Source organism: Ceratosolen solmsi, unplaced genomic scaffold (assembly GCF_000503995.2).
Source record: "Ceratosolen solmsi marchali unplaced genomic scaffold, CerSol_1.0 scaffold43, whole genome shotgun sequence".
NCBI classification, from domain to species: Eukaryota; Metazoa; Arthropoda; class Insecta; order Hymenoptera; family Agaonidae; genus Ceratosolen; species Ceratosolen solmsi.
In genome coordinates this window covers 4,013,155-4,023,963 of record NW_011948431.1, presented here as the reverse complement: position 1 = coordinate 4,023,963, position 10,809 = coordinate 4,013,155, and the positions used below count along the sequence as shown (strand labels likewise).

The following is a 10,809-nucleotide window of genomic DNA, read 5'->3' as shown; positions in this document are numbered from 1 at the left end:
ATACACGCCATGCTATGTGATTGTGTAGTTTCTAGCTTTGTAAAATTAAAATCTTTCTTTCATGACTTTACTTTATTAATTGTATTCTGCCTATTATATATTACATATAAATCTAATATTTCGAATATTTTGACATTTCAAAACTAATCGATCGACTTTAGTCTTCCAATCAATTACGCTACACCTCTCTCTCTCTCTCTCTCTCTCTCTCTTCCTTCTCCCTCCAAGAATCAGGAAGGTCCAGTCACTCGCACGATTCGGCGACGGTAATGGTGGTCTCGGCCTACGTAGGATTGAGTTTCGGGCCCGATCCGGTTGGTGAAATGCAAGATCGTCACAACTCTCCTTCACTCGCTCTCTCTCTCTCTCTCTCTCTCTGTCTCTCTTACACACACACACACACACACACACACACACATTCTCTCTCTCTCTCTCTCTCTCTCTCTCTTCCTCTCTCTATTACTCGCTTACTCGCTCGCTCGTTCGCCCTCTCGCTCTATCTCCTTTTTGTTCTTCGGGGCGTTTCTCTCGCGGTCCGCCGACGCGCTTCCACGACGGTGCAGCACAAAACGACTCTCCTTCCTGCACGTGAAGACTGCCGGGGAGCTCCGGGTAGCTCAGTGACGGCGCGTCCGCGAAATTCGAAGGATCGCGCCGTGCAAGCTTCGAAGGATTCTGTGATGCTTATTGTGATACCGTGGTGTTAACATAACTAACAATTTTCTCGTGGCTATTTATGAAATAATAAGGGATAGGCTATTGTCAATGTTTGGATGAGCAAAGTCTGTGGTCATCGATTCTTCCAGCTTAATGAAATTGTATCGTGAGGGTAAAAGTAAAAGTAAAATTACAGCGACAAATGTGATAAGCAAGATGACGAATATGGAAGATTTAATGTTAGATAGATAAGAAAGAAGTTATAAATTCGTAGTGTACGATGACGTCGAATTTTTTTTTTTTTTTTTTTTTTAATTGAAGTGAGATTCAATGCCAAATAAATGTTTAGATATAATTGGCGTAAAGCCATGTTGGTAAAACTGTGGATTAACTATTTCGAAAATGAATTAACTCAGCTAGCGTGTGATAAGAAACCCTTTGGCTTCTTATATTAAGACTATAATATACTAAGCAAACGAATTCGCTTAAATAAACTCAAAAGGAATTGATTTAAAGGATAAATTATTACGGCAGTCGAATCGCCAAAAGTCCATTCAAATGCCTTTTTTTACGAAAATGTCAGCTCACTTCAGGAGTAGTGGCTATACTGCCAAAGAGTCTCAATCTAAATCCATCTGTACTGACAAGGAAAAGAATTATTTGCCCTCCAAACACGATAATGGATTATACGCAAATAAGGAAAAGATAGCCGAATGTCGTGATAATGAATATCACAAGCATAGTTACGGTGATCGTGTACGTAAATTACCGAACGAGGAGCACTCTCAACAGATTAAAAACGCTAATGATAATTATGTCGATTGTCGGGATTATCGTAAGAATAAAGAAAAATGTTCATCATGGGACATAAGAGATCAGGACATAGGAGATCAGGACTATCGTAACACGATTGAGAAAGGCAATTTGAATTCCAATATCGAGACAAGAGATTCGAGTAACACTGTGGACATTGAGGTGGAGGATATTTTCGTAAATAACGATTCGTTGTCATCGCCAAAGACGAAAAGAAATGGCATTTCGCAGCACGAAAAGCAACGCTCCGGCTCGCTGGCTCGTCATCACAAACGCACATCCGACTCTTACGATCGACAAAACGGCAAATCGCGAGAAAATAATATTGCCGAGCCTTGGAGCGAAGAAGAGGATGACGAGCCTCTAGTCACAACAATCACCGAGGAGCGTGCCAAATATGCGAATAACAATAACAATAAAAATCAAATGCTAAAGCAAATTGAAAATTTCGGTTCCTTAAAAAAGCGGAATGATAGAAACGTTGGACTGAATTTGGGATTTCGCGCAATAGTCGATCGATTTAGAATGAAGAGCGATAATAAGGACCGAGGAAGGGCCGAGCTCTCCCAAAGAAACAAGAAGCAGGAATACGTAAATGAAAACTGGCAATATGATAATAGCGATAATAATCATTACAAGGGGAATAAGAGCCCGAGAAACGTTGAAATGAATCTGGCCAAGTATTCGAAAGCTGAAAGAAATCAGCGAATAAAGGACTACGAATTCGAATACGATCTACCCGACACTAGACGATCTCCCGATAAGGATGAAAATTATTATCATACCAAGGGAAAGCATCGTCACGAGAACGATAAATCGAAACGCAAAAGTTACGCCTTTGAGGCATCGCCAGAAGATTTCGACGTAAGAATTCAAAAATACGAACGTGCACGCCATGATAATCCTCGGGCGCAGCGAAAAAATTTATTACACGAGCGAGCATGTAAGGATTTCGATATCTCGCAGAAAAACGCTTCGAGAAACGGTAATGGCACGAGCATACCACGAAAAGTCAGTTTACGAGAGAAGAATAAGGATTTATTGAGACGGCGTGAGTCAACGAAGCATCGAGTTTTTAAATCCAAGATTTCGGAAAGACATTCGCGGCCGTTAACTCCACCCACTAATCAATCGGCCGCAAATTTGGAGAGCTTTCAAGATGATACGCCCAAGGATCGCGTCAAGGACCCGTCGAGGAAGAGCTTCTCCATGAAGGAATGGTATGAGAGTAATCGGCAATTCGCTACGAGATATCTCAAGGAGCACAGCAAAGTCAAGGAATTATCAATGTCCGATGTCTCGGCCAAGGACGAATTTATATTCGGCTCACCCACTAAGGAATGCAAGACATTTTTTCAAATCGATAATCACGAGCGACAATGTCATTATATTGAGAGAGAGCCGTTAGAAAATGTCGGCGACAATGCGGATGGATATCGGGAATTTACAACTCTAGGCCAAAGCGAGGGGACGAGTTTTATAAAATGTCGTACGAACGCGGAAAAGGATTCGACGAAGCGACGATGTGGTAAAGAGGCTGATAGTGTTACGAATGGTAGAAGGAGGCATCGTTGCGAATCCGTAGAAGATGGGGATGAAGAAGATGAAGTGGAGGAGGAAAATGAGGAGGAAAGGATATCGCGGCGATCGGAGATTTGCGGGAGAAGTTTTGTGATGCCAAGGAGAAAAATCTGGAATTACCGAGATGGGGTATGATGACACTAGATATTACAGTTAATAAGGATTTATTGGGAAAGTCATTGGCGGAAATTGATTAGAGAAGTGATTTCTTGCTGTTGATTATAGACTGCATGTGATATGTATGATTGAGAAATAATGTAGGCTTTAGTTTTTGTCAAACGAATGAAGGAAAAGTGCTTAAGATTAATAGGTGGCAAAATAATGTTCTAGCGTTCGTCAAAATACTTTATCGCGAAATTGCTTTTATGTGAAAAACGATTGCTTTCGTTTAATCGGCCTCTTAAAACATTCCAAATGACTCTTTACAGATCAAATTCGCTTGACAATGCACTTTGAATTTTAATTATTATCCAAAGAGATGAAATTGGCAGCAAAGATATCCGAGATAGAAATTTGTTGCGTTATTGTCAATAGCAATTGTCAGAAAAAATTCCCTATAAAGTACCTTATGTATTGAAACAAAAGCATTATTATTATTATCTCAATGTCGGAGTCTGTTGAAATATATTTTTCAAAATTGTCTGACGAATTAATTTTTGTTAAATGAAATGTCTGAAGGTTATGGAATGGGAGGCCAATAGAGACGAACGTATCACCGATTCCATTAAATTACAATAAATATTCAACATTCGCTAGAAATGTATATTTTATTTATTTTTCTTTCCTTATTTACCTTGTGTATGCGATCGGTCAATTTTTCCACATAAGGAATCAAATATTCTTTACTCTTTATATGATGCTATCGATGGAGGAATGCGCGCGCGCGCACGCACACAGAGACAGACAGAGACAGACAGACAGACAGAGAGAGAGAGAGAGAGAGAGAGAGAGAGAGAGAGAACCATATATCTAGATTTTTTTATTTCCAAGCGTGCGCTTGTCTCGTCAAGTTTTCCAATACATACACATATTCGCGGAGATTTTGTTTACTTACGTTTGCGCAAGGCCCTTTTTTCAATATTAGCCAATGTATATCGACGGCTGAGTTGTCAGCATGAACGCCCACAAAATGAGTAGAACCTGGTGTACGCGACTCCTTGGATAAGATCTCACGTCGTAAATAAGAAAGCAGACTTTCAAGAGATGCGATTTCATATTTTTATTATTAGAATATAAATATAGAAGCTGTTGGAAGTCGCACCTGATGATTTGTGACGAAGGTTTCGAATGTTCATAAAATAAGTTTTATTACGGCGTATTGTAAAGTTTCTGCGATTAAAGGCGTAAGTGTGAATTGTTAAAAGCTACGTTTTCAAATGTCATGGAAATGTATGTGCGGACAAAACCGTTTTATTTATTTTTTTTTTTTTATTTTTTCTGCTTATTAATAACAATAAACTATCAATTGTCAATTGTATTGTGTACATAAATAATTTATTATTCGTTGCTATTATTTTACGCTATTTTAATGCTTTTACGTTTGTTTATAAATTTTATTGATTCACAATTATAATTGATTTTAATAAATAGATTTTTACTCGATTCATTTTTCAATTCATTTTTCAATTCATTTTTCAATGGATTTCAAAATATAATCTCTTAAAATCGTCTTTGCTCGCTATTCATAATAATATTATGTATGCACTCGGTGTTATAGATAAATCGAATTATCGTTTAGTGAAAATATTGCTAGCTGCTTTGATAATACAAATACATACGACTTAACTAATTTTAAATAAACTAATTTTTATGAATGTCTAGCTCTCTTGCCCTTCCCATCGATTTATAATAAATATCAACATTTTCAATGATGCACAATTTTTTTCATACTACACCGTAACAATGCGCCTGCTGTACGTCTCGGAAGCCCCACTGCTTATTGTTAACAAATCGCATTCGTAAATAGGAAGGGGCAGCTTATGAAGTACTACTAAGTAACTTGCAAAGCTCAAGCTAATTGTCACGTAAGAATAAATGACATATCCGATCGCCGAGCGCTCGGAGCTCCAAACGAACGGTTCTGCCGGCGCGCGACTCTAAAAAAGAAAAACGCGCTCTCGTCGCGCACAAAATCATTATCGAAGATGACTATATTTAGTGTGCCAGGGGGAGAGGGGCGCGCGTTACGATCGGCTACTCGATATTTGGCGATGGCGCGCCACTGGCCCCCGATGCGTGGGCGGACTGGACCCGCGAGCTCTTCTTGCCCTTGCCACTGACTCGCCAGCGATCCTCTCCTCTTATCCTCTCGGAACTTTCTTTCTCTTTGTGCCCGGTAATTTTGGTGGCTCTGGAGAGAGAGAGAGAGAGAGAGAGAGAGAGAGAGAGAGAGAGAGAGTCACTTTTGTACTTTAGATTTGATGTTTATCCACGACTTAAATAATTTAGCTGTCTCCGGCTCGACGTTCAACGATTATCTTCATGACGATTTAAGCGATATTGTTCAGTCTTTGTGCGAGTCTCCGTTTTCTACCAAAATTTTTTACTCCGTAAATCGTGATGATATACAAATTGTAATCGTACAGTCTGATATTTGTGTTGTAGCAATATATATTCGATATAGAATAAGTAGTTGAGTTTGATAATTTGAGAAAACATTTTTCATCAATTTATATTATTAATCATTTTTGCTTCTTTGTTTGCTACGGCTATATGGTTACCCCCCCCCCCGTCTCCCGTCACCCGTCCCACGTCCCCTATCTTTACAAAACGATAATATATTCTTTTATTCGGTAAGTAATTATTTAATTTATCGCAAATTTGTCTCTGATAAAGCCGCTTTTTCGCCTTTTGTCTATAATTGACACAATTTTTCCAATTAATTTGGAATTTTGAAAGCTCGTGGATGTTGAAAACATTGTTAAAGACTCGTATTTAATATGTTCGTTGTTATTTCTGCTAAATTGATATACTTTAATGTACGAGGGTTAGGAATTATGCAAAGACGAACGACGCCTTAAATGGAACGAGTAACGTACTTATTGACCCATGAAGAATTCAATTTGAATAACTGTTTTATATTCAATTTATAGTTCGGATAGGCCGACAATATCCAATTGACCGAATTTAACTTGATTATTGCGTGTAGAATGAGAGTTAATAACATCGTGAAATGAAATGAAATGCAAATCAATCTATTTTCGCTGTAATGGCATTTTGATTATAATTAAGAAATTTTCATTCCAATAGTACAATTCATATTTTCGCCTTATCAATTGGCAATTCTTAATAGTCGATCATCGTTTACTCTTATCCTATCTTAATTATATGCCACGCATAGGCAATGCACACCGAATGTTCGAACAAAGTATAGGAGAATGACAGTAGGCGGTATAATTTGCTTTATATCCTAAGCATCTCTTGAAAATACGGAGGAGGGTTTGCCGTCTGTAACATAAGTGACGTCGAGAAACCTGTTTCTTTTTACCTTTTCGCTCTCTTCGTCTATTTAGCTGTCTCTCTCCCTCTGTCAATTAAAGCAACGCGAGGAGTAGTAATCGCGATCCGAAAAGAATTATTGCTCGAGCTCTCAGCTATCAGGCGTTCGCTCCACTCGCATAACTGACTCTCTTGAGAGGTTATCAAAAATCCACTCTTTCTCGTCTAGTGATGATTAACCGACACGAGCAAACCATCACCGGTATAATTCACTCGGGTCTAGGTCAAATGATCGGTATTCGACGATTATTTGCCCTGCGGCTACGGCGCACTGGACACTGACGGTGAGTTTATTCGATGATAGCGCAGGGACGGTATTTTCTCATGACAATTATTACGGAGTTACAACAGTAAAAAGAACTGAGCTGAATATTATGAAATTGATGGTAGAAAAGGCTGTTTAGGAGCACTCGATGCCCTAAATAAAAATACAGGCTGCGGCTTAAAAGTTTTATCAGGCGTAACTAATTTTGTTTGCACGAGCAATTTGATTATTAAAATAAGATTAACCATCGACTAGCTGGGTAATATTTATGCTTTTTTTATTTAAAAGATTTTTTCCACCATTTCAATATGTGAAAATGCATCTATACAAAACTGCCATAACAATTGGATATTCACGACTTATAATGGAATAATGGCATTTCAAATTTCAAATTAATTGTATTAATCAGCGGTTAGTCAAATTGACAATTAATTGAGAATTTTTTTTTAATCTAACTATGTGTTGATATCAAATTTATTAAATTTAAATGAACAAGTGCGTTCAAATTCTATTTATATTTTCAAAAAAAAAAAATAAACTTTAATAATTCATTTGGTACAATAATTAAAACTTGCAATACATGTATTCCAATAGGGAACATATGGTCGCGAAAAACAAAAAATTTTTTAGAAACTTTTATATGTATTATAAATTATTGTATAACTATAATAACGCGAATACTTATCTCAATCGCAAACCAAACTGTTTTTATACGAGATTTTCGATAGTACACTTATGCGCCCACTTTATTTTAAAATTAAGTTTTTATAGTTTATAATAAAAATCATCATAACAACAACAACGACAACAATGTGTAAAAGTTATTCACATACATTGCTTTGTTACACGTTTATTTTGGAAATTCTTTATTCATAAAGAGTATAATATTAATTGCATTAAAATTAACCAAATTCAGAAATAAAGAGTACATAAAGATTATATATTTATTATAAATATCAAGGTTTATTACAAATAAAATGAGATGAATTAATAGAAAGAAAGAAACGATCCATCGACAAAAATATTAACAAAGATTAGTCTTACTCCATTAGTAAAGCGCTTAATATTTAAGGATTTTCAGAACTTTTAAGTATAATATCCAGGTCAATAAGTATTTATAAATCTCATATTACTCCTCGTTCGAAAAGTGCATTCTCCAAAATATTAACACAACGGACGTTTTAGTGGATTCACAAATGATATCATTTCATATCCACGCGTTTTAACGCACACGCACGTGACACAAACGTAAGTGTGAACCAGTACTTTTGACATGCCTAGAGTGTCCCAAAAAAACTTTTCTTTTTCTTTTCCTTGTTTTATTTTTGTTTTTTTTTGTCTTTTTTTTTTTTGCAGGTTCATCTGAAAAATAAGCGATACAAATTGCGTATAAATTCAGCATAAAGTCGTGCGGGAACTACGTTACAACGAAATAATATGTATTTTCATGTCGGCGCGATTTGCGGTCGCACGGCTTAACAAGCGTAGCCTAGGTCATCATAAAAAAGTAATCCTGACGTTAAGCGCAGCCAGGATTTATTCGAACTGGATAAACCGCGCGTATATCCATAAAGATTTTTCATCCAGGGACTCGCGTCAAGCTCCGGTGGTCGTGCGTGGCATCCAACGCGTTGTTCCCTCGCGAAATCACGCCGAGCGTGCTGCAACTTAAAAACTTTTTCCAAATTACATTGACCCCCCCCCCACCTTAGTCTACTTCGTTTTGCACCCGGCCTCGTTCCATTTCACTCCCACGTGCATTCGCCAGCATCGTCGACGAGCAGCCTGGCACTCGTGTTTACCTTTGCCACCAAAGATTCGATGGATCTCTCCGCTCCTCCTTATCCAGCTGGCAGTAGTTGTGCACTGCTCCAGCGCCTCGTCGCAATTTTCTCGCCGTTGCGTAGAAAATTGTAGCTTAGCTACAAAAAATACGACACTTCGCTAAGATTGCAATTTATGGGAGTTTTGAAACGACGGTGAATGGGCATTGTTCGCGAAAAACATTTATACGACTGAGAAGTAAATATGAGAGGACGCTCGTTGCGACATTTTATAATTCAGATGTTCGGTTTGTTGAGCTATCGGGATATAAAAATAAATAGCTGCCGTTGCATCATTTTTCCATTAGCAGCCATCGTCGTAACGTACGTGTAGTTAACGCTTCGCAAATATATATCCAATACACGAAGCATTATAGTTTTATGATTATAGAATTATAATTGTGAATAATATAAGTCTGCTGATAAATTAATACGTAAATTTGACATTTCTTAAGCGTTTAACCTTATCTTTCTTTCTTCCTTTAGGGCGTTCATATAACGGATGTCGAGGAAGGTCAACCTTGTTTGCAATGTGGCGAAACCTGCTCCGGATTTCTGCCGCACATCTGGAGGTGAGTTGTACATCGCTCATAATGGCCCTTTATGCCCTCTGGATCACCCTCTGGACTATTATTAATAATGAACAATTTGAGATAACTAACTGCTGCCATTATAGTGGGAATGGCTTATTCTTACACAATTTTTTAATTTGTTGCAACTTCGTACGTACCTTTTATTTCGTTGAAAAAGTTTCTCATCCGCGACGTATATACGAAATGTAATAATTAATAATAATTAATAATAGTCAATGGGAATGCTTTGATTTTTACTACTTGACATTACAATTGGAATATACCCTTTGTACGTGTATATTTATTATCATTAATAACAGAAATTGAATTGGCTTTATTAAATGTTATAAAAAATACCTATAAATTACTGTATTCTTAATCATTATTTTAGAGTTATTAGTTTTCAACTAAATATCAATAATACGAGACGATTTAATGATCAATTTTTTACTTTGTCGCCCTACGTGACTAATAGTATAAAAAAAAAATTATTTGTTATGTATAAAATGTCTCTACAGATATACAAATATTTTTAACGAGTAATTTTATATAAAATTCATTCATATTAGTAGAAACAAGATTTAAGAATTTAACGAAATTTCTAAAGAATTGGATAAATTATCTATAAAATTATTTACGTCGTGCTCAAAGCCTAAGCCTTGCAAGTTTAATTTACAATAAACGAAATAAAAAAATGAAAAAAAAAAACGAAAAAAAAATTCCAAAAAAATGGAAATAAATTATTACATATTTCAAATTCTGTATAGAATAAAGAACAAATTTGCATTAAAATATAGTTTAAAAAATGTTTAAAACTAGATAAATAATTAAAAATATTTATCTTTATTTTTATAATGAATTTATTTTCAACTATTTGCAATTTATACAATAACTAGTACACTTATTAATATAATTTATTAAAATTATAAAATTTCGATTCTATTATTATCAATTGTATTTGAATGATATATATATATATATATATATTAAGTTGATGTATATGAAAATTGAAAAAAAAAATTTGTTTTCATATAAAAATGTTGAAGAAAGTCGCTAAAATAGACAACTGTATGCCATTTATTATTAGAAAAATTATTTGAAGTTTGGCAATGAATAAATTTATTGCTACAAGGGAAATATTTATTTTACTTGATGAAAATTTTATGAACTTGGACAGAATATATTTTCAGTACACATTTTGTCTAAGATAATAATTCACAAACGTAATATCTATATAAAAAAAAAAAACTAATTCTTAATAGAAAATCTTTTATAAATATTTTAATAAGAAAAATAACAACTATACGTATATATAAAGATAAAAATTATTTAAAATTATTACGCATTATCATAAAATATAAGTTATGTTTTAACCTCTTTGTAATATTATAAATAAAATATTATGTATATTTATTTGTATATTGATGACATAATTTTATAAAAAAATCGTGGCATTCTTATACTTTTAGTAAACGTGGAAAAAAATTCTTCTTGACAAATTAATTGATTAATTTGTCACGCTTAATAAACAATAGTCTCTAAAACATGAAAATACACTGATAAAATATTATTCTAAAATTAAAATATTTCCAACGATTTT

At 35.2% G+C, this 10,809-nt stretch overlaps 1 protein-coding gene across 1 annotated transcript; it reads left to right on the top strand.

Moving 5' to 3' along the window:
- Nucleotides 1-1,069: 1,069 nt before the first annotated feature.
- Nucleotides 1,070-9,393, top strand: LOC105364190 (serine/threonine-protein kinase PRP4 homolog). Its single transcript, XM_011502067.1, has 2 exons — nucleotides 1,070-3,180; nucleotides 9,124-9,393. Exons 1-2 carry the CDS (start codon nucleotides 1,216-1,218, stop codon nucleotides 9,211-9,213), a joined length of 2,055 nt encoding a protein of 684 aa, XP_011500369.1. The 5' UTR covers nucleotides 1,070-1,215; the 3' UTR covers nucleotides 9,214-9,393.
- The last annotated feature ends 1,416 nt before the right edge of the window (nucleotides 9,394-10,809 follow it).

What these genes read in the sequence shown, in the direction of transcription:
- LOC105364190 (XM_011502067.1), top strand. Translation starts at nt 1,216, where the DNA reads ATGCCTTTTTTTACGAAAATGTCAGCTCACTTCAGGAGTAGTGGCTAT. An exon ending in TCTGGAATTACCGAGATGGG is followed by an intron (nt 3,181 to 9,123) that starts GTATGATGACAC and finishes TTCTTCCTTTAG; the next exon opens with GGCGTTCATATAACGGATGT.